At 39.2% G+C, this 27,804-nt stretch overlaps 1 protein-coding gene across 5 annotated transcripts in view; it reads left to right on the top strand.

Moving 5' to 3' along the window:
- The window catches only part of PCSK5 (proprotein convertase subtilisin/kexin type 5), a 492,571-nt gene that overhangs the window by 106,734 nt on the left and 358,033 nt on the right, over positions 1–27,804 (top strand). For all 5 annotated transcript variants that reach the window (XM_070480332.1, XM_070480331.1, XM_070480335.1 and 2 more), the window contains exon 4: positions 25,825–25,968. In XM_070480332.1, the coding sequence (XP_070336433.1) occupies positions 25,825–25,968 (144 nt within the window). The remainder of the gene's footprint in view (positions 1–25,824; positions 25,969–27,804) is intronic.

The following is a 27,804-nucleotide window of genomic DNA, read 5'->3' as shown; positions in this document are numbered from 1 at the left end:
ATTCAGCAACATGTATTGAGCTCCTCCTACGTATCAGGCATAATTCAAACTGTTGGAGATAACAAATATAAAAAGATTGTGTCATAGGCAAGCTAGGAAATAGCTAACTTTCTGTAATATCTAATAGTGTATTTAAGAATTTTGACGTTGAGTTATAATCTTTGGTTTGAGTACCTGGACCTCAAATTCCTAACATGGAAATTGAAGTGATACTAAAATTAAATGGTGATACATGACAGGATTTCTTGGCAGGCAAATGAATGATTTTCACACAGTTATTACAGAAATTATTTCCCATTGCAACATTACTTCTAAGGATTGTTCGTAGGCATCTCCAAAGTCAAGTGGTTTGGGACATGCTGATATGAGCAGACTTTAAAAAGTTTTTTTTTCTTAATTGCAGAACTTTTCAGAGCCTTTCTTATCTTTGTGAATTGATAGGAAGGGGGGTATAAATGGAAACTAATAGTTGATCTATTTGTCCAAGAGAATACATCTTTAAATGAAATATTCTTTCAATTGACATTGAGTTGAAAGTGATCAGAAAATTCAGTCCAAAGTGGAAGAAGGAAAAGTAAAGTGGGCAAATGGAGGGAATTTATTGGCTCATGTAACTCAGGGTACATTCTGCCACTCAGGGTTGCTCTGATCTCTCCAAATAGTGGTTTCATCCTCAAACAAGCTTTCTATTCATGATTGCAAGATAACAGCCAGCAGTAGTTTCTAGTTGAAATCTAATGGGTTAAAAAAAAATAATAGCCTTTCCTTTAGTATGCTGAGAAAAATCCTTGGGAGACTAGACCTTTTCCATCTCTGCTCACTTCCTTCCCTAGCCTATTCTTGTTTTCTGAACACTGAGCCTCACCTGCCTGTCAAATACCTTTGGGATGAAGTGACTTCTAGGGAGAGTGCGTACTAAGAGGTAGCTGGAATCCACAGAACAGTATGGGGTTTGGGAATGGAGGTCGCCCCACCCCAACAGAAATCCAGGGGTATGGGTGAGCATCCTTGTCATGCAGGTTCCTTGGCAGAGTGAGTGAAGACAGCTGTTGAGAAGCCCTCACCAGATAGCCTGAAGAAGAGATCGTTGGCTCACCGCCTCAGCAAGGGCAGCATGTGGTGTCCAAGGCTAGGGTAGTGGGTGGTCTGTAGACACTGGCTTGGCTTCCACTTGGCTCCTAGTGTGACTAGATGGCAACTGCTTCTTACTGGATCCTCTTGAAGTCTGTCATTATGGCATGAGCTCTGTGCTCTATGCCCTTGGGAAACTAACATTTTGATTTTTTTTTTAATTGTGCCCCAAATTTTTTCACCCCCAGTGTTTTGTTTTGATAAATTTGAAATCTATAGACACATGAAAAGAATAGTAGGAACACATACATTCCGTTCACCTGGATTTAACCAAAATTAATATTTTGCCTCTTTGCACACACACAGTTTACTCCCTGAATATTGAAAGAAACATCCCAGACACTAGAAGTACACCCCTAAATATTTCAGGATGCCTCTCCTAAGAATGGTATTTTTCTATATAACCAAAGTACCATTCTTATTTCTAAGAAAGTTAACAATGGTCTTATCCAATTTACTGTCCATATTCAAACTTCCCCAGTGGTCACAAAAATATTTTTAATAGATTTGTGTCTTTTGATTCAGGACCTAGAATCCTACATTGACATTTGTTCCATCTTTTTATCTCCTTTAATTTGGAAGAGTCTCCCTACCGGGGGTGTGGTGGTGGGGTGGGGAGGTGGGGGGAGAGTTGTGAGGAGTGGTTTTTCATGTTGATGATTGTGATGAGTCCAGGCTGGTAGTTTGTAAAAATAACTCACTCTTTGGGTTTGTTTGATGGTTTTTCAGGACTTTAGAGGGATTAAACATTTCTGGTACAAGAACTACCCAGATGAGATTATACATTTTCAGTGATTCATATTAAGAGGTAGATTGTTAGAAGTCTCATTTTTAGTGATGTTAAATTTTTTTCCTTGGTTGGTTGAGGTATCTACTAGATTTCTCCATTGTAAAGGAGAATTAATTAGCTTTCTAATTAATAAGAAATTTGAGATGTAACAGTTTGAGTCTCGTGAAATACCTTGTTTCCTGTCAACTCTCCCCCAAGGTTTTGTCATCTATTGATGATGCTTGCCTAAATTAATCATTAGATGATGATTGTCTAGTTCTGCAATCCCTCTTTACTCCTCTTATCTTTTAATACCATTATGAGCTCATGAATTCTTTTAAAATGTTATGATTCATTACTGACATTATTTGTTTTTTGATTCTTACATTGCCCCATGTTTGGTGAGTGGGCAACTTTTCACATTGCCCCTGAGTCCTTTCGAGAAGACTACAATCACTTTTTTAGTGCTTAGGGCGGCCTCCTCAATGGCACAACAAAGTGTTCTCCTTGTATTTTCTCTACCTCAGACCTAGAAATAATCCATTTCTCCAAGTAGATGGTTTCTTTTATTGAGGAGTGATACTTAAAAGTCAGGATTCTGGTAGCAAGGACATCCTTGGTTGTAGGCGCTATTTCAGTGGACAGTGATGAGGGTTGTATATCTATAATTATTAGTGTTACCTCCAATTCTAATCCCATAATATGGCTTCATCCTCCTGCTGTTGTTCTTGAGTCACTAAGTCATGTCTCTTTGCAACCCTGTGGACTGCAGTCTGCCAGGCTTCCCTGCCTGGAGTTTGCTCAGATGTATGTCCATTGACTCAGTGATGCTATCTAATGATCTCATCTTCTGCCACCCTCTTCTCCTTTGGCCTTCCATCTTTCCCAGCATAAGGGCTTTTTCCAATGAGTTGGCTCTTTGCATCAAGTGGCCCAAGTATCGGAGCTTCAGCTTCAACATCAGTCCTTCCAATGAGTATTCAGGACTGATTTCCTTTGGGATTGACTAGTTTGATCTCCTTGCAATCCAAGGGAACCTCAAGAGTGTACTCCAGTGCCACAATTTGAAGACATCAATTTTTCAGCACTCAACCTTCTTTATGGTCCAACTCTCACATCCACACGTGACTACTGGAAAAATTATAGCTTTGATTATATGAACCTTGGTCGGCAAAGTGATGTCTCTACTTTTTAATAAACTGTCTAGGTTTGTCATAGCTTTCCTTCCAAGGAGCAAGCATCTTTTAATTTCATGGCTGCAGTCACCATCCACATTGATTTTGGAGCCCAAGAAAATAAAATCAGTCACTGTTTCTACTTTTTCACCATCCATTTGCCATGAAGTGATGGGACCAGATGCCATGATCTTAGTTTTTTGAATGTTGAATTTTAAGTCCGCTTTTTCACTCTCTTCTGTCACCCTCATCAAGAGGCTCTTTAGTTCCCTCTCTGCTTACTGCCGTTAGAGTAGTGTCATCTGCTTATCTGAAGTTGTTGCTATTTCTCTAGGCCGTCTTGATTCCAGGTTGTGATTCTTCCAGTCTGATATTTCACATGATGTACTCTGCTGGAATTTTTCAGTTCATGTACTGCTGAAGCCTAGCTTGAAGGATTTTGAGCATAACCTTACTAGTATGTGAAATGAGTGCAATTGTATGGTAGTTTGTACGTTCTTTGGCACCGCCCTTTTTTAGGATTGGAATGAAAACTGTCCTTTTCCAGTCCTGTGGCCCTGCTGAGTTTTCCAGATTTGCTGAACATATTGAGTGCAGCACTTTCATAGCATCATATTTTAGAATTTGAAATAGCTTAGCTGGAATTGAATCACCTCCACTAGCCTTGTTTGTAGTAATTCTTCCTAAGGATCACTTGACTTCACATTCCAGGATGTCACACTCTAGGAGAATGACCACACTATCGTGATTATTGGGTCATTAATATCTTTTTTGTACAGTTCTTCCGTGTATTCTTGCCATCTCTCTTTAACCTCTTCTGTCCAAAGGACCTAAGGAATGTTAAGTCCTTGCCATTTCTGTCCTTTATTGAGCCCATCCTTTCATGAAATGTTCGTTTGTTATCTCTAATTTTCTTGAAGAGATCTCTAATCTTTCCCATTCTATTTTTTTTCTCTACTTCTTTGCACTGTTCATTTAAGAAGGCTTTCTAATCTCTTCTTGCTATTCTCTGAAATTCTGCATTCATTTGGGTATGTCTTTCCCTTTCTCCCTTGCCTTTTGCTTCTCTTCTTTCCTCAGCTCTTTGTAAAGCCACCTCAGACAACCACTTTGCCTTCTTGCATTTCTTTTGCTTGAGGATGGTTTTGGTCATTGCCTCATGTACAATGTTATGCATGTCCATCCATAGTTCTTCAGACACTATCTATCAGAGCTCATTCCTTGAATTTATTCATCACCTCCACTGTATAATCATAAGAGAATTTATTTAGGGCATACCTGAATGACCTAATGGTTTTCCCTACTTTCTTCAATTTAAGCCTGAAATTTTGCAATAGGGAGTTCATGATCTGAGCCACAGTAAGCTCCTGGTCTTGATTTTGCTGACTTTATAGAGCTTCTCCATCTTTGGCTGCAAAGAATATAATCAGTCTGATTTTGTTATTGACCATCTGATGATGTCCATGTGTAGAGTCATCTCTTGTGTTACTGAAAGAGGTGTTTGCTATGACTAGAGTGTTCTCTTGGCAAAACTCTGTTAGCCTTTGTCCTGCTTCATTTTGTATACCAAGACCAAACTTATCTGTTATTCCAGATATTGCTTGACTGCCTACTTTTGCATTCCAATCTCCTATCATGAAAAGTGCGTCTTTGCAGGGGGGGGTGGCTGTAGGTTCTAAAAGCTCTTGTAGATCTTCATAGAACTGTTCAACTTTAGTTTCTTCAGCATCAATAGTTGAGGCATAGACTTGATTATTGTGATATTGAATGATTTGCCTTGGAAATGAACTGAGATCATTCTGTCATTTTCAAGATTGCTCCCAAGTACTGCATTTCAGACTCTTTTGTTGGCTATGAGGGCTACACTATTTCTTCTAAGGAATTTTGCCCACAGTAGTAGATATAATAGTCATCGGAATTAAATTTGCCCATTCCCATCCATGTTAGTTCACTGATTCCTCCTTTTAGCCCATTTCATACTTCTCTACCCCCTCCCTCCCCCACCAGTGAGAACCATGCTTCTCATCAATATCACTAATGTAGTACTGCACTTACAAAATGTATTGGAATTACCATACCAATGCCACCACCATCCACAAACCTACTCTGGTGAAATTCAAGATTTCTTTTTATTTTTAAAATGTATCCCTGAGGATACATTGAGGCAATACAGTCAGACTACTTGAATTGAAATTTGCTTTAATAAATGCATTTTTCTTCTATGATTATGTCATTATCAACATACAGATTAGTTTGTTTCTGTGCTGTTCAGTTTTAGAGCTCCCTCTCCCATCATTATATATTTAACTCGGTTATTTAATTTTATTTTGGAATATGTAAAACATATATATCAAAGTGAGATACATAAAATACTATAAATGCATTTTTTCTTTTTTGCTTTTATCACTCAATATACCCTGGAAATTACTCCTTGTTAGTTCATAGAGATCCTTATTCTTTGTTTACAGCTGTGTTCTGGTAGACTTACCATAATTTATTTGATTAGACATCAGTGAATGTACAGTTAGGTTGTTTTCTATTTTTTTTTTTAAGTTAGGTTGTTTTCAATATGTTGCTTTTACAAATAACTTAGCATTGAATAACGCTGTGCTATGTTTTTATGTTGTTGGGTGTGTATTTTTAGAGTAAATTCCTAACTGTGGGATTGCTCAATCAAAAGGTAGATGCATATATATTTTTAGTATTAGATCCCCCTCTGTAGGGCCAGACCAGCTTATATTCCCATCAGCCACGCTCAAGAGGACCTGCTCCCCTCACCTCGCTTGTTATCAGTTACTTCATTTTTGGCTGGTTTGATGTGTGAGAAATTGTATTTCTGTGTGTTTCAGCTGATGTCAGAATCACAATGCCTGCTTTTGTGTCATTGGCATTCAAATAACCCTTTATTCTTGGGCATTTGAATGACTCTATTTTAAGAGTTAGATTCTGCCTTGTGAGCCAGTTTTAATGCGTTTTTTTGGAGAGACTTAAGATCATTTACATTTATAGATATAATGAAAAAGTCTCAATTTTGTCATGTTATTGTCACATTATGGTACATATGATTTGTATTGTGTTACATTTACTGTGTTTCATTATGTGGCCTGTTTTGGCTCTATTAAAATAATTTCTTCTGGCTTTGGGGAGGATTTATATCATTATTTGAGTGACCATTAAAAATAACTTAAATGCTCTCAGTTTCTTTTTCCTCACGTAGGCTTCTGTATTTGATATATCAACTTTAAAGCATATCCTTTAACTCTTACCTCACTGACTTCATTAGCTTATTCGGTCTTATCATTTCTATTTCTTTTCCCCGTCCATTTTAAGTTCATTTTTCCTACTTTGTCAGAACACATACCTTATACTTACTCTTCTTCCATCCTTGTTCCCAGCTGTGCTTTTATTCTTAGACTTACAATTAAATATGTATTTCTTGTGCACTCTCAGTTATTTTGCAGGTCATATCTTGATTGCATAGGCTTCCCTGGTGGCTAAGTCAGTATAGAATCCACCTGCAGTTCAGGAGACCCGGGTTAAATCTCTGGGTCAGAAAGATCCCCTGGAGAAGGACATGGCAACCCACTCCAATATTCTTGTCTGGGAAATCCCATGGACAGAAGAGCCTGGAGGGCTTCAGCTAATGGGGTCACAGGAGTCAGACACGACCTGGTGACTAAGCCACATCTTGACTGAATAAAACACATTCTCTACCAGACTACCCTGGAGGGGCTTGCAACAGTGGTTTTCTCTGAGATCTTCTGATGTGAAGAACTGACTCATTTGAAAAGACCCTGATGCTGAGAATGATTGAAGGCAGGAGGAGAAGGGGATGACAGAGGATGAGATGGTTGGATGGCATCACTGACTCAATGGACATGAGCTTGAGTAAGCTCCGGGAGTTGGTGATGGGCAGGGAAGCCTGGAGTGCTCCAGTCCATGGGGTCACAAAGAGTCGGACATGACTGAGCAACTGAACTGAACTGAGATCTTAATTATATTAATGTAATTGTAAAGCCTTGATACTTGAAGGATACCTTGGTTGATTTTTCATTCCTTGAAAGTGACTCTTCTTTCTTTTTCAATCAATTTTCTTTAAGGAGTATTGTTAAAAATTAGATCTTTATGCCTGTTTTCTTTATTAGTTCCTTGCTCTTGGGTCATTTTGACTTCTATTTTTTTGTCCTTTTAATATATTTATGCCTTTTCTCAGTGTTCCTGATTATACTTTCAGTTGAATCAACTCTCTCAATTTTTAATTTCTTCTTTATTTGCAAGATTAGTCAACTCTAGTTTCACATCTCTGTTTTCTGTCTACACATATTTTTAAATCTTTTGTATGAGCTAGTTTAACATCTGCTGGTTTTATTTCATTGTATTTCACTTCGCTTCAGGTGTTATGTTGCAGTTTTTTCCTCTTGTATTTTTGAGCAGAATTTCTATAAACTGGAGTACTTAGATTCACTGTATATTCTATTCTTGTAAAAATATTGAATGAATATTTTTATACTGGTTTCCATTCACTTTGAAATGTTTTATTTTCTTAGCCCATTAGTAGCAGTTGTATATAGAAGGCTGTGGGAATTTGGATGATTTGTTAATAAGTTCCAGAGTTCAGTAGTGCTAGTGTTTTGGTAAAGTTTATTTGTTTTGATCGATGTTTTTGGAGGGAGTTGAAGGAAATTAGTTTGTCTTGATTTTGTGATTTTCTTTTTGTTTCTTTACTTCTACTGTTCGTCTTTCTTATATCCTTCTCTATCACCTCTTCAAGGAGTGTTCCTCTCAGATTGCCCTCTTTCCCCAGAATCTCTTCTCCTTTGCACTACACGATTATTTTATCTGTTCTATCACCACTGGGATTCTGCTCTCTTTATCTCTGCTGAGTCTTCAGCTGACTTTTTTTTTTTTTGCCCCATGTCGTCTCCAGAGTTAATTCTGTAGGGTTTGTGTGTTTTTCTCCCATTAATGTGTAACTTGAAGTTTATTATATTCTTTTTCTCCCATCTATGATATAGATATATTATCAGTATTTTAATATTTTCTCCTATTTGATCTATATTTGTGTATGTGTGGGTTTTTGTTTTGTTTCCTTTTTTTGGCAGAGATTGAGATTTAGGTGGTTTTCATTATCCTACTGGAGCCGGGATTAGATTCTTCAGAGTCTATACTGGATATGAAAAACAGGGAACACTGCGTATTTCCTTCTCTTTAAGTCTCTACTATAGCAATCTTAATTCTTCATTAAGAAACATAGATGCAGTTGGCTAAACTACAAGGCAAATTATCATTTATAAAGAAGTCATCGTTCTGTTGGCCAGTTGTGTCCAGCTCTTTGCATCACCATGGACAGCAGCACACCAGGCCTCCCTGTCCCTCACCATCTCCTGGAGTTTGCCCAAGTTCATGTGCATTGCATCGGTGATGCCGTCCAGCCATCTCATCCTCTGCTGCCCTTTTCTCCTTCTGCCCTCAGTCTTTCCTAGCATGAGGGATTTTTCCAATGAGTCATCTGTTCACATCAGATGAGCAAAATACTGTAACTTTCGCTTCAGCACAGTTCCTTCCAGTGAATATTCAGGGTTGATCTCCCTTAAGATTGACTGGCTTGATCTCCTTGCTGTCCAAGGGACTTTCAGGAGTCTTCTCCCGCACCACAGTTTGAAGGTATCAATTCTTTGGCATTCTGCCTTCTTTACAGTCCACCTCTGAGTGGCCACTGGGAAGAACCATAGCCTTGACTACACGAACCTTTGTTGGCAGAGTAATGTCTCTGCTTTTCAACACACCGTCTAGGTTTGTCATTGCTCCATTTCTTGCCAAGAAACAAGTCTTCTGACTTCATGGCTGCAGTCATCATCCACAGTGATTTTAGAGTCCAAGAAGAGGAAATCTGTCACTACTCCCACCTTTCCCTCTTCTATTTGCCATGCAGTAATGAGACCAGATGCCATGATCCTAGTTTTTTTAATATTTAGTCTTAAGCCGGCTCTTGCACTCTCCTCCTTCACCTTCATCAAGAAGCTCTTTAGCTCCTCTTCACTTGATAAAATTACCTTTTGTTAGATTAGTGGTACTAAGGATTGCCAGAGTTAGTAAATAAAAATAGTGTCCAGTTAAATTTGAATTTCAGATAAACAATGAATAACTTTTTACTATATGTCAAGAAAACATCTACTAATATCGAGGGGCTTCTTCCTCTGTGAGGAAAAGCCTTTTGTGACTTCTTCCTTCCTTCCCAGTTGGGATACTGGTGAGGAATATAATAAGGGCAGTGGTGGCAATTATCTTGCAACCAAGAGGCACTTTCAGACTGCAGTTCACTGGGCTTTCTTTTCTGTAGCTAAAAACATCCCATACTAACACAGACCCTTTCTCACTGAAAAGTAACTTCAGGATTTATAGGTTAAACCCATCTTTTTAAAGGAAGTTTCGTTTTTTGCCTGTTTGCTCCAGTTAGTCTTTTGGATACAGTGATCTGTCACTTTACAGTTCATTGTGTGCCTTCCCTTCTACTGAAAGTAAGGTGCCGTTGAATGAATGGAAGTGGTAGGTTTTCCTGCCATGGTGGGTGATCAGCTCTTTGGATCTGCTCAACATGCATTCTCCATCTTTCAACATCTTTCTCTACTTTTTCCACTTTGGAAATTCCTATCCAAAGGTGTAAACATACCACTGTCAGATGTGGGAGTGTTTTGGGCCATGATGGTCTGTGAAGTATTTATATTAGTTACCCATGAAGAGCTTGCTAATTAGATAGGAAGGACCACAGATGCTTGGAAAGCTATGTTCTAAAATATGTATGTAGTCCTGGTGAATGTGTCTGTGGAATGCTGAAACGTTACTGTTGGATTTAATTGTGTTAACATTACTGCTTTCATTAACAAATGGAAAGCAGTGTGACTTGGGTTGCAAGAATCCTATTTCAGTTTACCCTGAATATGCCATTATGAGAGCTACTATAAAGTTCAGCTATGTTTGTATAGCTACTTTTCTGGAATTGTTGTTTTTCTTTAACAGAAGGAATTCTGTAGGACACTTTTAAAGCTAGTTTCTTGGTTAAATTCTTTAAAGGAGTCAACATTTTTTATTAATAAGGAAAACATTAACAATTACGCTTACTAGTGTAGGATACAAATGACTTCAAATGACTTGGTTTTCTTACTCATTCTACTTTAGGCTCTGGAGAGAGTCTCACCAGTCGAAGAGGCAATCTTCTCTGTAGGTTCCTTTATTGAGTAGCTAATCAAATGCATTATGGAATCCTTAATCTTTTCTGACGCATCTACACTTGTCACAGGAGAAGAAGCACTAGACATATTATTGGTCTGTCCAAGCAAAATGTTTCATTGTCCTTTCAAGCCACTTTGTAGGTTTTATACTCGTTTACATCTTCAAGTGGACAGTGAAAGCAAAGATGTCAGGGAGATTCAGATGATTACTTTTACTTAGTCTAGAAGGACCAATATTAAAGCAGGCTTTTTAGTAGCAATCTGAATTGATTTGGCTGATTGTCAGAGGTGAGATTTTTTTTTTTTTGGCTTTGCAACATAGATTTATTTTTCTGTAGATGCATCATAGTAGTAGCATGTGTCACACTCTTTATTGTTAAAGGTTTGTCTTAGAAAATGTTTTGATTTTACTTTGTTTTTGAAATGTGAAAATATTTTTTGTTTTACTTTTTAAACTTTAAATGATAATAGGCCTGAAATTTCAATTTTGCTCTAACTTACTTTTCTAAGGCTAGGATTTATTGTCTGATACCTATTAACTGTAAACTTGTGAAGAACTTAAGATATAAATTTAATAACACATTTCATTTGTTGCTATCCAAGTTCTCTTTTTTATTTTCTTTGTTGTTGTTCAGTCACTCAGTTGTGTCCAACTCTTTGCAACCCCATGGACTGCAGCACGCCAGGCTTCCCTATCCTTCACCATCTCCCGGAGCTTGCTCAAACTCATGTCCATTGAGTTGGTGATGTCATCCAACCATCTTATCCTCTGTCATCCCCTTCTCCTCCTGCCTTCAATCTTTCCCAACATCAGGATGGAGTTGACTCTTCACATCTATTACCATAATCTCTAATTATATTGTTTATCTCATTTATCTATTATCTGTCTACTCTAACTTGAATGTAAACTTTTTGAAGGCCACACCATGTGTTTTGTCATTCCTTGATGTAAGCTCAGCATCTAGAAATCATTTAATTAGCATTGGAAAATTAAAAACAAACTAATAAAACATAAGTGAACGGATGAAATGTTTTGACACTTAACAAATTTAGAGAAATGTTAATGGATCTGCCATTCATCTAGTTGTTATGGGACAAAAGCATTATATAATAGATATATGTCCTTCAGAAGGACTTGCAGATAACTCAACTGGGACAAGTGTGAATTAATTACTGAATCTTACACAGAAGATTGAAAATTCTCCAGCTGTTCATGTGAATGAATGAGCCGTCTTAAACTTCCATGAGTCAAGCCTGTGTGTAGCCTCAGTGAATATCTGACTGCAACTACATGGGGACCCCAAGGGAGAGCCACCCAGCTGAGCCCTGCCACCCACAGAACTATGCGCCATAATAATTTTTTCAGCCATTCAATTTTGGGATTGTTGGTTTGTACTACACAGGGAAAAGAAAATGTTAACAATATAAACTACATTTGTGGATACTAAGGAATTTCTCTCCAAGCAGTACAATTATTTTTTGATTCATTATAAATATCAGATCTCTTCTTTTATTCTATAAAAACATAAAGACTAGATTATATCTGAGGAATTAATGTTACCAGGAAAAAGGAAAGATTCATGGATGCCCAAGTGGGCTATTGTATCAACAGGAAAGCAAAAGTGAACTCAAATTTTGCCTGCAACTAATCATGATTATGTGAGCTTTGACCACCCTGCCTCTTGTGACATAATCACTTAATTTTAAGAATTTTGACACAATGATAATATTAATCCCTCTTCTCAGTGTTTCTGTACTACAATTATTATAGATTCCTTAGAGAACTAATATATTTGAAATAATGACATGTTAAACAGCATAGTGAAAATCCTTCAAAACCTTCAGGAAGTTGAGTCAATAAATCTCATATATCCAGAGAGAAGCAAACTTAAAATCTTAAAAGACTTTTATATTCTATATCCATTAATTTTTATATGTAAGTCCAACAGACTAACACATCTTTTTTTGTCCTTTTTCAAGTATCAACTTTCATCTCCTTTCTTGAGACAAAAATTAAGGAAACCATTGTTAATATTTAAGATGAAATTTATGCTGCTCTCTATGTTAATTTTAAATACATAGAGAAACTGAAGTTTATGTTCTATTAGGAAAGTTCAAGTGGTTCTTATTCTGGAAAGGGATGGACTGTCTAACAGCTCTGGACATGACTTGACTATGCATAGCTTCACTGTCATGCAGATTTGACCCTCTCCTCCTCTTCCATCCTTCTTTATCCTCTCCCTTATACATATGTTTCATTTTGTGACTTGGTCTTGATTGAAAATATCCTTTTGAAGAATTGACTTAGGGATGTGGAAGTGTTCATAAGTTCTGCAGGATCCTGGAAAGGTACACCTCCTTCAAAAGAAATTTGAAAAAAAAAAGAACATTAAAATATAATAGGCCTTGGAAGGTAACCTGCATGTATTGTCTGTTTGCTTCACTGTCTACCCATTCTTGTCCCTCTGTCTGTCTGTCCATTCACCTGTCCATCCATCCATCTAAGAGAAAATGATTATGTAGTCAAAACCTGATGGCAGAACGCTTGAAGGTTTGGGAAGTTCTTGAACAGGTTTATAGTAGTTCTTCATTATTCTTCTAACTGTAAAATGGATTTTTTCCTTGCCTGAAAAGTAGCTGCCTCTACTATTATGTATCAGAAGAATATTGCCATTTATGAAACAATATAAATGAAGAAATATGACATATTAGTTAGGGTATTTTCCCATATCTTCAAATAATATTCAGATTTTTCCTCCTTGACCTTAAAGGTCTCTAATATTATTTTTAAAAATGTTATCTGTCATTTCTTTTCAAAGCTTCTGTCACTTTGAAAAAATAGAAATATTGGAGCAACTGAGTTCTAAAGTCAGTTGGTTAGGCTTATCTGAAGTATGCAACATCCTACTCATTGTAAAGAAAAGGGAAAGACCTCCAATCTATTGACTTTTCTTCCTGATATCTTGAAAAAAGAAGAGACAGGAGTTTCTGAATCAGATTTCTACATAAAGGAGACAAGAGAGTAAAAGAGTTCTACGCAAGCAGAATTTTGTAAACTGTGTAAACAAAGAAGTTACATTTTAGAAACGAATGAGGTTTGTTTGTTGCTAATGTTTGCATAATTATTAAATAATGCTGAGTTGCTTCTCAAATTCATTTTCTTGAACTCCAGTGTAGGAATTATTTCTTGGCTTTATAGGCTCTTGAGGAAACATTTCAATTGATACCATCCCTAAGCAAACACAATTTACTAATTTACTAATTGCACAGTTTGGACAAAGAATAGTATATTATGAATATTTGGTACTTGATTCATAATCAGGAAGAGCCATTTGGTAACACCAAATGTCTCCTCAACTCATGGAAGAATTTACTCCATGACGTAGACAAAAAATAGTATTAAAATTAAGTCATTGACCAGATACCAGAGAAGGGTCAAGAAGTGTTTACTTAGAAGCATCATACCCTATACTGTTCCAGAGGAAACAGACTTGCATCCCCGAATTCCTTTCCAGCCAGGAGAAACTTCCAAACAGCCTGTGAGGGGATGATGGCTTATGTGTCACAGTGTTGCCTGTCTTCTGACATCTGCCAAGAATGTTGAACATCATTAGTGGGGCATTGTATACTCAGTACCCCGAAATGGATGTCCTTTCTGTTGGAATGTAGTTGTTAGTTTCTGCTGTACAACAGTGTGAATCAGTTATATGTATACATATATCCCCTCCCTCTTAAATTTCCCTCCCACCGCCCCTATCCTATCCCTCTAGGTCGTCATAGAGCACATCATAGGTCACATGAGCTCCCTGTGTTATCCTGCAGCCCCCCACTAGCTAGCTGTTTTACACATGGGAGTGTACACGTGTCAATGCTACTATCTCAGTTCGTCCCACTCCCTCCTTTCCCCCATCCCTGAGTCCACAAATCTGTTCTCTCCATCTCCATCTCTATTCTGCTCTGCAAATAGGTTCATCAGTACCATTTTTTTAGATTTCATATATATGTGTTAATATATATTAATTTATCCCTAGGGCTTCCCCGGTGGCTCAGATGGTAAGGAATCCGCCTGCAATGCAGGAGACCTGGGTTCCATCCCTGGGTTGGGAAGATCCCCTGGAGAAGGGATTCCAGCATTCTGGCCTGGAGAATTCCATAGACAGTATAGTCCATGGGGTCACAAAGAGTTGGACATGACTGAGCGACTTTCACTTCCATATACAATATTTTTTTCTCTCTGACTTTATTTCACTCTGTATGACAGGTTCTAGGTTCAGCCACATCATGGGTGACTCGATTTTGTTGCTTCTTAAGAATGAGGAAATATTTCATTGATGGTCCTTTTTTCTTGTATAATTCCTCGTGAAGGCTTTAGTCCTTGCACATTTCCTATTATTTCTTGAATCTTTTGGTATTTTTTTAACCTTTTGTTGGTAAAGTTGAATAAGCAGATGCCCTATTATGAGCCATGAGCAAAAGAAAAGATTTCTAGATCTTATTTGAACCTTTTCTATTACCTCCATTTATGCCTTACCTATGTAAATTTTCTTCTGCATTTTATCTCAGAATTTACTTCTGCCTTCTCCCTTAAATGAATATCAATTTATACATTGTTGAGTATTTTTACTATGAACTCCAGAAGTTATTAAAATTTGTAATAATGACTTCATTACTGCAAATAGCTTGAAATTTCATTGAGAAGATAAAACCTATATCCCAGGGAACTTGGAATTTGCTTTCAAACTGTATATTTGATACATTAAGTGTTCTTACTGTGCTTCCTCCTTAACTACAAAACCAATTCTTTTTCCCTTCTAGATAAGCTATCAATAGTTCACCTTGATTTGCTGATTTCTCCCCCTTTCTTTCTGGCTTGACTTACTCCCCTCAGATTTATAACTTTATGTGTTAGTTAGTTTTTGCTATATAAAGACCACTCCCAAAATTTTGTAGTGTAAGAGAACAGCTGTTTGTTAGATTTATGATTCTGCATGTCTGAAATTTGGACTGAATTTGACTCGCGGATGCATCTGTGAGCCATTCTAGGTCAGCTGGGGGCTAGCTCGTCTGGCGTGAGTTTAGCCGGAAGAGTTTTATCCGTTTCATATTGTCTCCCAGCTTCTAGCAGGCCACCTTGCCTTGTACACATGGCAACCAGGAAGAATTACAATGAAAGTAGGAAGTATGGGAATGGAGCGCTGTTACTTCTGTACACTCTTTTGACCGAAGCAAGTCACCAGGCCCACCCAGAATCAAAAGGTGAAGAAAAACCCTCTGGATTCATGGGAAGGAGTACATGTGCCATAGGCACAGGGGGTAGTGGAAACTGGGTCCATGTTTGCTGTCAGCCACAGGTGGTAATGACCTTGAATTTGCTAAGGCTGCTAAATTTATACACTATATATATATACACACACACATATATAGCCCTTAGGGAATTCGCACTTGAGGCAACAAATAGCACCAGACAGTGTATGTTCATTGCCAGCTTGTGAAGCAGCTCAGAGGCCAAGATGTTAGTGCTTTATAGATGTGAAATAGATTTGAGGTGGGAAATGACAGTACAATGCCAATATTTAGGAAGAATTCACTCGTGGATCTGGGCAGAAAGAAACTTTAGATCCGCATATCCTATCACTATAGGCGACTCCTGTCTGGATGTTATTTAAATTTCCATGTTTCTAAAACTGAACTCACTATTTTCATTCTCCAGCCAAATTTCCCCCTCTTCCTGTGTTTCTTTTCTCAATAAGCGATCATTTGCTCTGTAGTCCAAGCCAGATATTTGATCTTTCTTGATTCCTCTCTCTTCTCTCACCATATTGATTCACTGTTGTTATCAACAAATCTGTAGAATGCCTGCTGTATATCAAATACTGTGGTTTCTATGGTCCCACTAATCTAGACCTCTGTCATCTCAGTCACTAGTTCTCTCTCCAGGTTTGGTCTCCATGCTTTCCTATATGTTCGAGAAAACCCACAATGACTTCTTAAAACTCAATCTGTTCTTTCAGTTGGTATATACTTATTGAACTTCTGTGTGTTAGACAATGCAAATACAGAAATAAACAAGGCAAAGTGACTGCCTTCATGGAGTGTACACTCCAGTGTGGGAGACAAACAGGAAAGAGACAAATTGATCGACAGTATGGTAGTCAGGAGTGCTGTGAAGAAAAGGAAATCAGAGTCAAGGGCAGAGAATGACACAGAATGTGATCTCAGATAGGTTTACTAGGAAGAGCCTCTCCTAGGAGGTGATATTTGGGCATGAGAGAGGGAGCCTCGCAGATTCTGAGAATAGTAAGTGTCAAGGTCTGAGATGGGAGTAGGATTGGAGAGGGAGAGGAGAGTGCGGTGGAGTGGAGTGAATGGGAACAAGAGGTGTGGGCCAGAAGGTCAGGGAGATGGCTGCCGATCAGGTCACGAGCACTTTATAGGCTGTGGAATAGACAGGGAGTATATTGGAAGCGTGAGGTGAAGTCACTGGGAGTTGTTGGAATATTTATTGAGAATAACTCTGACACAGTTTACAAAGATCACTATTACTACTGTATGCAAAATAGACCTTAGAGGAATAAGAGATGACAGCAGCCATGAGCGGTGGGAAGAGGTCAGGTTCAGTAGCTGTTGGGAAGGATTTGCTGATGCCTGTTTATAGAGAAGGAGAATGTAGATGCCATGCTCTGTTGTGGGGGTGACCGAGAAGCCTGGTCTGAGCAGCTTTGGAGAGGTCAGAGAGGGTGGAGATCAAATGTTTTTCTTGAGAATTAAGCTTGAGATGCACTTTAGGCATCCAAACCATGTCAATCCCTATCTTACAACTCTTGAATGGGCTTTTCATCAAGTTATGATAAAGTTCAAAAATTAGGGGGAAAAAAAACCATGGCCTGTAGGAACGTTTATAGTCTGGCCTCTCCAGTTTCATCTCTTTCCATTTATCTCATCTTCTCCCCACCTCTCACATCTGTATCCTTCAGCTTACTGAATTTTTTTCCATTCGTTGAGCATTTCAGTCTCTTTGATTATTCTATACCCTCATAAACAGTAAACACAAACACTTTTTAAAAATTCATTTTTAATTGGAGGATAATTGCTTTACAAAGTTGTGCTGGTTTGTGCCATACAATGTGAAGTAGCCTTAAGTGTATACATGTTCCCTGCCTCTTGAACCTCCCTCCCTTCCTACCCCTCTAGATTGTCACAGAGCCTCAGGCTGAGCTCCGTGAACACATTCTCTCTGTCCCTTGCTTGCCCTCTGGCTAGTCAACTTATGTTTGGGGGCTTAAATGTCATTTTTCTCTCAGAAGTGGTCTCAGCCTTCCGACACATTCCCCTGACTGGGTTCCATGTTCCCGCAATACCCTGAGAACTCCTGTTACAATACTTGTGTTTTTTTAAAAAGAAAAAAAAGAAAGAAAGAAAGAAAAGTAAGCTCCTGTTTGTCTGTCATACAAACTGGACTTCAAGGACCTGAGTGTAGTAAATTGTTTTAATGCCAGGAGGATAGATTGAAAATCGAGACCGGGTTAAAGATTGAAAGTAGTGGATCAGAACCAATGACCTGAACTGCAAGGTGCTGTGAAAATCAAAGGAAACAGGAGAGAAGGAGGTGTGGCTTAAGATCCAGATTTCCAGATCTGAAATCTGGATCTGGTTTTTAAATCTGAGTTATTTGAGAATAGTGAGAAACCATAGCACATGCAGAGGGCCACATACATAGAGGTAAGCTTGGTCTTAGTGTTGCAAAAATGTGCAGTAAATTTCAGAGATTGGTTACCCTTTATCATCATGGTCAGGTAATATAGCTGAAACCAGTTCTCCAAACAATGACGAGACATGTTGAAATTCCTTAAAGGAAACAAGATTTGTTGTTGTTGCTGTTGTTGGCTTATTGTTTTTGCTTTCTTAAATGTTTTTAGTACTGAAAGTTTCTAATTCAAAATGTGTCAGGCTTGGAAAGATTCAAAGAGGATCACAAAATTTACAAATGAGAGAAAGCCTGTCCACTAAACTAAATTCGTAGATCATTCAGTTACCCTTTGGCTGCTCTGTGAAATTCATTTTCTTTTCTTCTAAAAGACTAATTTTTAAAGACAGGTTTTAACTTCACAGCAAATGGAGAGGAAGGTACAGAGATTGCCCACATACCACCTACCCCGACACATGCACAGCCTCCCTCAGTATCAACATCTCCCTCTAGAGTGGTACATTTGTTACAGTTGATGAACCTGCATTGACACATCACATACCCTAGATCTGTAGTTTACATTAAGATTAACTCTTAGTGTTGTTCATTACGTGGGTTTAGACAAATGTACAGTGACATGTATTCATCATTATAGTTTCATACAGAGCACTTCCACTGCTCTAAAAATCCTTTGTGCTCTCCTATTTGTCCCCTGATCCTCAGTCCCTATCAACCTCTGATCTTTTTACTTACTCCATAATTTTGTCTTTTCCAGAATGCCATATAGTTGGAAATATACGTTTCTTAGCCTTTTCAGATTAACTTCTTTTACTCAGTAATATGCATTTAAGTTTACTCCCAGTCTTTTCATGGCTTGCTAGCACATTTCTTTTTGAGCACCAAATAATATTTCATTTTCTGTGGTACCACAGTTTATCTATCTATTCATCCTGAGACATCTTGGTTGCTCCCAAGTTTGGGCAATTGTGAATAAAGCTGCTATAGCATCCCTTTGCAGGTTTTTATGTGGAACTAAATTTTACTTTAGGTAAATGCCAAGGAACACAATTGTTGGATCCATATGGTTAAGAGTATGTTTGGTTTTCTAAGAAACTTCCAAGCAATCTTCTGAAGTGACTATATGATTTTAATTTCTACCAACAATGAATGAGAGAGTTCCTGTTGCTCTATGTCTTCACCAACATTTGGTGGTGTCAGTGTTCTGGATTTTAGCCATTCTAATAGGTGTTTTAATCTGCATTTCTCTGCTGACAGGTGATTTAGAACATCTTTTCATATGCTTATGTACTTTATGTATATCATCTTTTTCAGCGAGGTGTCTATGAAGGTCCCTGGCTCATTTTTTAACTGAGTTTTTTTCTTCCTGTTGAGTTTGAGAGTACTTTGTACATTTTGAACAACAGTCCTTTTGCAACTACTTTTTCCTGTCCTGTGGTTTGTCCTCTCCTCCTCTTGACAGTGTCTTTCATGGAGCAGAAGTTTTAAATTTTAATGAAGTCCTGCTTTTCAGTAATTTCTTTCATGCATTATGTCCTTAGTGTTGTATCTAAAAACTCATCAACATACACAAGATCATTTAGGTTTTTCTCCTATATTATCTTCTAGGATTTCGTTTTAGTTTTGCATTTCATATTAAAGTCTATGAGCTATTTTGAGTTAATTCTCACAAAAGATGTGATTCTTTTTTTTTTTGTTTGTTTATTCATTTATTTGGATGTGGTGGGTCTTTGTTACTGCTCACAGGCTTTCTGTGTCTTCTGCAACATGTGGACTGCTCATTGTGGTGCCTTCTCTTGGTGCAGATCACCGGTTCTAGGGTGCCCAGGCTTCAGTAGTTGTGACACATGGAATCTAGAACACGGGCTCAGTGGCAGTTGGCATGTGGGCTTAGTTGCTTTGTGGCATGTGGGATCTTCCCAAATCAGAGCTTGAACCTATGTCCCCTGCATTGGCAGGTGGATTCTTAACCCCCGGACCACCAGGGAAGTCCCCTCACTTGTGTTTTTTTGCATGTGGATGTCTAGTTGTTCCATCACCATTTGTTGAAGGGGACTATCTTAGGTCCATTATATTGCCTTCGCTCCTTTGTCAAAGATCCACCGACTATGCTGCCTCAGTTTTTTTTGATTCTCATTCTTCAGTGGAATTTTCTGAACTAGGTTTATTCTCATTATCCTCTATTTGGCACATTTCTTCCAATTTTTTCTATTTAAAAAAAATTTTGGGGGGTATTAAGTGGGACACTTAAAATTTTGTAAGTGAGATATAATTTTCCACCAGTTACATTGTGTTGGCCAAAAAGTTCATTTGGTCAACCCATATTATGTGTGCTTAGTCACTAAGTCATGTCCAACTCTGCAACCCCATAGACTGTAGCCTGCCAGGCTCCTCTGTCCTTGGAATTCCCCAGGCCAGAATACTGGAGTGGGTAGCTGTTTTCTTCTCCAGGGGATCTTCCCAACCCAGGAATCAAATCCAGGTCTCCCACATTGCAGGCAGATTCTTTACTGTCTGACCACCAGGGAAGCCCCAACCCATGCTATGGTGGATGTAATTCATGGTTCCAGCAGAGTTAGCATACTAATATAAATCTGTGAAGTAAAACATGATGATTCATAGGGGGTCATTTGACCAATGTACTAGAAAATAGTTGGACACCATTCTCTCTTCCCACACCCCATTTGTAATCTTCAACCACCAGCTGAGGCCCCAGCCACAAATAAAAACTATTCAGATCATCTTAGCTATCCTTACAAGGATCAATTTCCCTTTCAAGTTTGCCTAACCTAAATCTCAAAATAATGAAGAGAATCATCATTTCATAGTGATCTGTTTCTCCTTAGACTGTAGGACTGCTTGGTTTTGAATCCTAATTCTATGATTGACCAGCTGTTTGACCTCTGAAGGGTTAAAGGCTGATGAAGTCCTGTGTTCTTTAGCTATTAAAAGGAGATAATAAAAGTACCTCTCTCCAGCTGTTCTGAGTCTTACATAAATCTAGTTCATATAAAAGGATTAGTACAACGCTTGACTATGGTAAGAATCTAGATGTCAGTTCTATGTCCGCTTAAAGGAGTAACAATTCTATTTTTTTCCACTTCTTAGAACTCTTAACTCCAGATTTTACAAAGAATTCCAGGTATATTTGCATCTTAATAAGTTAACTAGATATGTTTCTGAGTTTGTCTATAAAATAGATTTTTAAATTTTAACTATTTTTATTGAACTATAGTTGATTTACAATGTTGTGTTAGTTTCTGGTATTCAGAATATATATTTTCTTTTTCTCAGATTATTTTTCATTATAGATTATTATAAGACTTTGAACATTCTATGAACACTCTATTCTGTGTTCTATGCTATACAGTAGGACCTTGTTATTTATCTATTTTATATAAATTAGTGTGTATCTATTAATCCCAAGATCCTAATTTATCCCTCCCTCGCTTCCCCCATTTGGTAACCATAAATTTATTTCCTGGGTCTTTGAGTCTGTTTCTTAAAGCAGATTTTTATATTTAATTCTCCTCTCTTATCATCATTGTATAGTCAGAAATGCAGTCTTATGAACCACTGTATCAATGACAATGAACAACAGATGTTTTCAATGTTAACAGGCTATTGGCAGCATATAAATTGGCAGTTGATTGGAGACCTTAAGAACCTGGAAAAGTTTAAAAACAATGACATTGAGGGTTCCTCCAAACCCCCCAGTCTGAAGAAAATGGTGGTGAGAGCATAACAAAGGTGTTTATTTTGGGTACAGACTGTTCTTTCATTGAGCAAACACTGTGATATGTTTATAAAGACATAAGAGAAGGGGACACACCCAGAGTGGTTTATAAGCAAAATAGCTCATAGCCCTGGTATGGAAGAGGCTGTTTCTAGAACTCACAGAACAATCTAAGATTTCATTCCTGAAAGGAATAAAAGGTTTTAAGGATAAGAGACCTAGATAGTAACCGTTGTTTCTGCAGATATTTGCTGCTTTGTGTCCTTTCTAAATACGTTGCCATCTATGTGTAGACCATCACTGAAACGCAAGACATTTTTCAAAGCTGAAGGTACATCAACTTACTGTAAATACCTATCATACCTATACAGTGCAAATATGTGTTTTTCATCAGCTTCAAATAAGCTGGAAGTTTCTGACCCATCCCTGTTGTGAATACCAGTCTAGGGACTGCATATGTGGTAACAGAATTCCAGAAACTAGTTTTATTAATTCCTCCAGTTCTCAACATGGCAGGCTGAGAATGAGGACGTCATAGTTAATATGTGTTCCTTTGGCCTTTGGGTGATGCTCTAACATAGATTGCTGTCAAATAAATAGAGTCCAATTTAAAGACCATTTTGATCAGGCGGTTAAGGAAATGATTAATTCCTTTTCACTTGGGCCATGTTGAGTGGCATCAATATTTTCTTCAGTCTTTGCTCTTTGGGTACCTTGGGCATATGAAACAACATTAGAAACATGTTTGGAATCCTGGCCCACTCGAAATAGGTATTAAAAATCTAAAGGTCACATTCAGGTTAAAGGGTCCTGATTTAAGGGTCCACTAATCTTATGACTTGCAGAAACACCCCTGGCTCTCGTTATCTTTTTTTCTTTGACATTTCAGCCACCTGAAATAGTAAATTACCCATATGAAAGTATCAATAGGATATTTCCTCTCCTTCCTCTTTCTCCTGTATCATGTTCGCAGATGAAAAGAAAAAGTGGTACAAAAATATTTAATGGTGAAGTCAGATTCAACAGAAGCAGAGGTGGAAGAAAGAAACCTAATTGCTCCACTTTGAACACACATGTTTTCCATACACGGCTGGTTTTCTTCAGTTTTCATAATTACAATTTCAGGCAGCATCCTTCCACTCCAGGATGGTCATCCCATGTGTGGGTGACCCATTTCCTGTACACTTCCTTCCTCCGGCCCACTTCTTGGCCACATTAACATTACTTCATGTCACAAATGATACCACAGGTGGCCAGAACAGGTTTTGGAAAAGGAAAAAATGAAATAGAAACCTGTCAGAGTTGCTTTCTGTTAAATTAAAATATTTGATGAGGTGCGGCCCAAACTGTTGGCCAAAATGAGACTTCCGAAAAACATTGGCATTTTGGAAACCTGCACTCTTTCTTTCGTGATCTATTAACCAAGCATTAGCTGGCTAGGCTATCTCTGACGAGGTCAGCGGAGCAAGCATTTGGCAGTTGTGAACTTGAATATAAAGTGAGAATATGCCCTCACTTTTGGGGTGTAATTGATCAGCTAATATTGACTGCAATCCTAGATTAGCATTGGTTTAATGCATAGTCTTCCAGGGGCTTACAGTCAAAGGAGACAAAATTTACATACAAGTTTCAACAGTCAGTCATAGTGCAGCAGAATTCAATGTGCAGGGGTTAGATTGTGTAGAACAAAATATATGTGCGTGTCTGTCTGTCTCCATTCCTAAGAGAAGAGATAGCCAATTAGGCTGAAGAATGAGGGAAAGCTTTGTCGGAGGAAGTTGTTCCCAAGCTGTACTCCAAAAACTGGGGAGCAGGGGGAGAATGGAAGTTGGGTCAGTGTGTGCAGGGCCTCAAGTGCCAGAAGGAATCAAGAAAGTAACAGAAAGTTGCAAATGTTCATAAAATATATAAGCCTCTATTTTCAACAAAATTGATATTATCTGTGTTGAAAGATGGGTATACCATTTGTTAGAATGAATCCATAAAACTACTCAAGCGTGTTTATAATGTTCAACAAAAGGCAATCTCCTTTGAAGAATAAATTAACAAATTCATGTCAGGAGATACTAGAGGTGTCTACCACTTGTAATCATGTGACCTTGAGGGATGAAATTTGGAAAGAGGTGAGCTTGCATTTTCTTTTTGTTCAGTCACTGAGTCATGTCCGACTGTCACCCCATGGACTGCAGTACACCAGGCTTCCCTGTCCTTCACTATCTCCCAGAGTTTGCTCAGATTCATGTCCATTGAGTTGATGATGCCATTCCATCCTCTGTCACTCACCTTCTCCTCCTGCCTTCAGTCTTTACCAGCATCAGAGACTTTTCCAATGAGTTGGCTCTTCGCTTCAGGTGGCCACAGTATTGGAGCTTCAGCATTAGTCCCTCCAGTGAATATTCAGGGTTGATTTCCTTTTGGATTGACTGGTTTGATCTCCTTCTGTCTAAGGGACTAGACTAGTCCCTCTGTCTAAGGGACTCTCAAGGACTTTCATTTAGGTTGTATTTAAAATAGAAGTCAAGTCATGGCTGCAAAGCCCAGGATGACCTGACTTCTGCTATCCCTTCTAACCTGCTACCTTCTGTGCCATTTCCCCTCACATCCACTAATCTTGCCTGGAAAATCCCACGGACAGAGGAGCCTGGCGAGCTGCAGTCCATGGGGTTGCAAAGAGCTGGACACGACTGAGCTACTAAGCACCTAGTAAGCACAGGCACTACCAAGACGAGCTCTGAGCTCTTGGGCAAGCCAGCTCTTTCTCTTCAGCCATATCTCAACTCAACATTTCACGTTCTCAAAGCTGGAGTCTTTTTTTGACCATCCTTCCGAGAGAGGTGTGTACTCAGTCCCCTCAGTATTGACTGCCATGTCACCCTCTTTACTTCCTTTAAAACATAAGGAGTGCTACAAATGGTCTTCTTTGTTTTCTTTATCATCTGTGTTTCCCGTTTAGCGAGGTCATGAAGACAGGGGACCTCATTGTCCTTGTTCACTGCCATTCCCCAGCGTGTAATAAGTGCTCAGTAAAGTATGTGTCAGATGAATCGGTGTCAGTGGGTCGCCATTATGCCTAGCGCCTACGGAGCACACGTTCTCCTCCGCTCCTGAAGTGCTGAACAGTTACAAAGCGGGAGGAAGACAGTGAATGGTGTGGACCCGGGGTGGCTTGCGTTGCCATGGCAGTAGGCTAGAGTGGCACATCCCTTTTCCTTTGTTCCTCCAACTGAGCCTTAAGAACCTGGAAAACAATACCACTCAGAGGGATATTTCACAGAGATGGACTTTGAAGGAATAATTGTGTGGGCTGGATGAATGCTAGTCAATTGTATTGGGAAGAACTGCTGGTTTAGTTCGTCTCCTGATGTGTTTGTATGTTGTAGCCATGGTGGAATGAAATCACTACACATAATGAGCTAAGGTTCGCTGGCTCTCCAGCCTGCCCTTCAAAGCCCGCACACACGTTTTGCTGTGTCTGTCCCCCTTGTGGACTGTGCACTCTTCTTCCCTCCCTTCTCAAAGTAGTGCTGAATGAGTGTTCACCCCCTGCAAATTATGGTGCAATACTCATTGTTAATTTACTGAAAGAAGTTTGAGGAGATTGTTATTTTTTTCCTCTTTTATGGGTTTCTCACAGCAGTGGCACACCCCTGGCTGACACTGCACAGAAGCTGCTGAGGTTTTTTCTCATTTGTAGCCAGGCTTTACTAGGTGCCTGGTTAAGAAATTATAATGTTCTTTTGTTATCTAGTTGGGGTTTATAAATGAAATGCTGCGAGGCCTTTTTTATGTGTCATTAATACATGCCAACAGTAAAATGGGGCACTCATTGCTCTGCTGTTGAGATACTTTATCATGTTTTTCCAAAGGATCTATGGTATTAGAGCAGGGCAGAACTGGCAGAAGAGATTTCTGTTTCACTTGCCTTACCCACATCTCTCCTTCCTCCCTTCCCCTGTGCTTCTACTTGAACGGACAGTCCACCAAATTCGTTAAGTTAATGTATTGTCTTAAGTAGGTGCTTCTCCCGTCTCCTCTCCGTTTTTGTAATCTGCAATGTCCAATTGTCCCTCTTCCTCCTCTAGCACTGCAGTGACAACACACATCCCTGCCAGTCAGACATGAACATTGAAGGAGCCTGGAAGAGAGGCTACACGGGCAAGAACATCGTGGTCACTATCCTGGACGATGGCATTGAGAGGACCCATCCGGATCTGATGCAAAACTATGTGAGTGTTCACTGTGGTCAGAATGCCTTCCCTCCTGGGCAACAGTGGAACTCATATGAGGATGATGAAAATGGGGGAAAGCATGGAGGTTTCCCCGGCGGCTCAGTGGTAAATATTCCACCTGCTGATGCAGGTGCCATCCCTGGGTCAGAAAGATCCCCTAGAGAAGGAAATGGTAACTGACTCCAGTATTCTTGCCTGGGAAGTCCCATGGACAGAGGAGCCTGCCAGTCCACAGTCCATCTACATACAGTCCATGGGGTCACGAAAGAGTCGGACACAACTTACTTACTAAACAACAACAAAAGGAGGAAAGTCACTGAAAAACAGCTGTTGTGTATTGCTCCCATCTTACAGAAGATTCACTCTCAGAGGACAGGAATCAGGAGATAATGCTATCCACTTTTGTGTGCCTTTGATGTTGTGATGACAAAAAGCAGGTGATAAGGTAGCAGAAACCCCAGCTGCTGCTGACAACAGCTGCTCCTCTGAACAATTCATCCATGCAGCCAGATAACACTCCCACTTCCCTTTATGGAGAAAGTGTACTTATAACTCAAGTTATTCTGTGAGTCTCTTTCTCTCTCTGCCTCTCCCCTTTTAAAGGACAATAATGAATATTCTCCCCATAGTCCTCAGGAATCAGTCAGTTCCCTTGTTTAAGGAAGAACCGTGATTCCAGGACTCAGAACATATGGTGAGCCTGAGATCACAGAGCAAGTGAAAGGGCTGAGACTCAGTACTTTCACTGAAAACCACAGTCGTGATGCCCAGTACTCACTGGACACAGGTCGTTTCTGTCCGTGGGGCCTCTCGGTCCCCTTTACCACCGTGATATTTCCTGCCTGGAAATAGGTCGGTGACGCCTTTGTCCCCTGCTCTCCAAACATATCCCTTCCACCAGCTTCTCCTCACTAAGTTTGGTTACAAGTCTGTAAGTATCTCCCAATATGCCATTCTCTGCGCCAAATGTGTGTTTCCTGACACCTCAGTGTTCTCCCTAAAGTATTTATTTTGTTACTGAAGAGCCTCCAGTGACTCCCTAGTATCTGCAAATGTAGCTCTCTGATTCCTGTCAGGACGCTGCAGAAACTCCTGGTGGAGCCCCCTCACACCAGTGCCTTCCACATTGCCTTCTGACCTCTTTCCTGTTGACGACTATTTCCACTAGAATGCTGGTATTGCCGCAAACCCATCAAGACTTCAGTCACCTTTACCCATGTCCCATTCTATACTTCACAACTTGGTACTTTTAATTCCAAAACTTCGGTGGTGTGAGTTTCCCTATATTGTTTTCATGTTGTTATTGAAAAAAAAAAATTGAAGTTGGTGATTTTCTGTCAGCTTACAAATTTCCTTTCACAGCCTTGAAAAGACAAGCAGCTCTAAATCATGATGAAATCAGGACTCATATTGACCCTTGAGGAGGAAAGTCAGGGGCCAGGATTTGCCCTGTGTTTACAGAAGAGCCCCACAGAAAATTCTAAGCTATAACTCAGAGGACTACGCCTCCTCAGATTTTTTTTTTCTTCTCTCCTATTGGGTTGGCCAAAAGTTTCTTCAGGTTTTCATCTAATATTGTATTGAAAAACCTGAACGAACTTTTGGGTCAACCCAATACATTCATGGTGGTTAAAGGAGCAACGTCAGCAAGCCCAGCCTATCTCACTGTGCCCTGAGCTGGTGGGAGTCCTGAGAGAGCCTTGGCCCACAGGCTCCCTAATCACTTCAGGACAGAGGATTCGCCATTGTCACAGGCCTGCTGCCTTTCTCTCCTCATCGGTCCTCAGTGACTGGTGGACACAGCAGTGGCCCTGAGGAACCTCGTAGAGGATG

This window comes from Odocoileus virginianus, chromosome 18 (assembly GCF_023699985.2).
Source record: "Odocoileus virginianus isolate 20LAN1187 ecotype Illinois chromosome 18, Ovbor_1.2, whole genome shotgun sequence".
NCBI lineage: Eukaryota > Metazoa > Chordata > Mammalia > Artiodactyla > Cervidae > Odocoileus > Odocoileus virginianus.
Note: the sequence above shows the minus strand (reverse complement) of the source record. Positions and strands in the feature narration are given on the sequence as shown.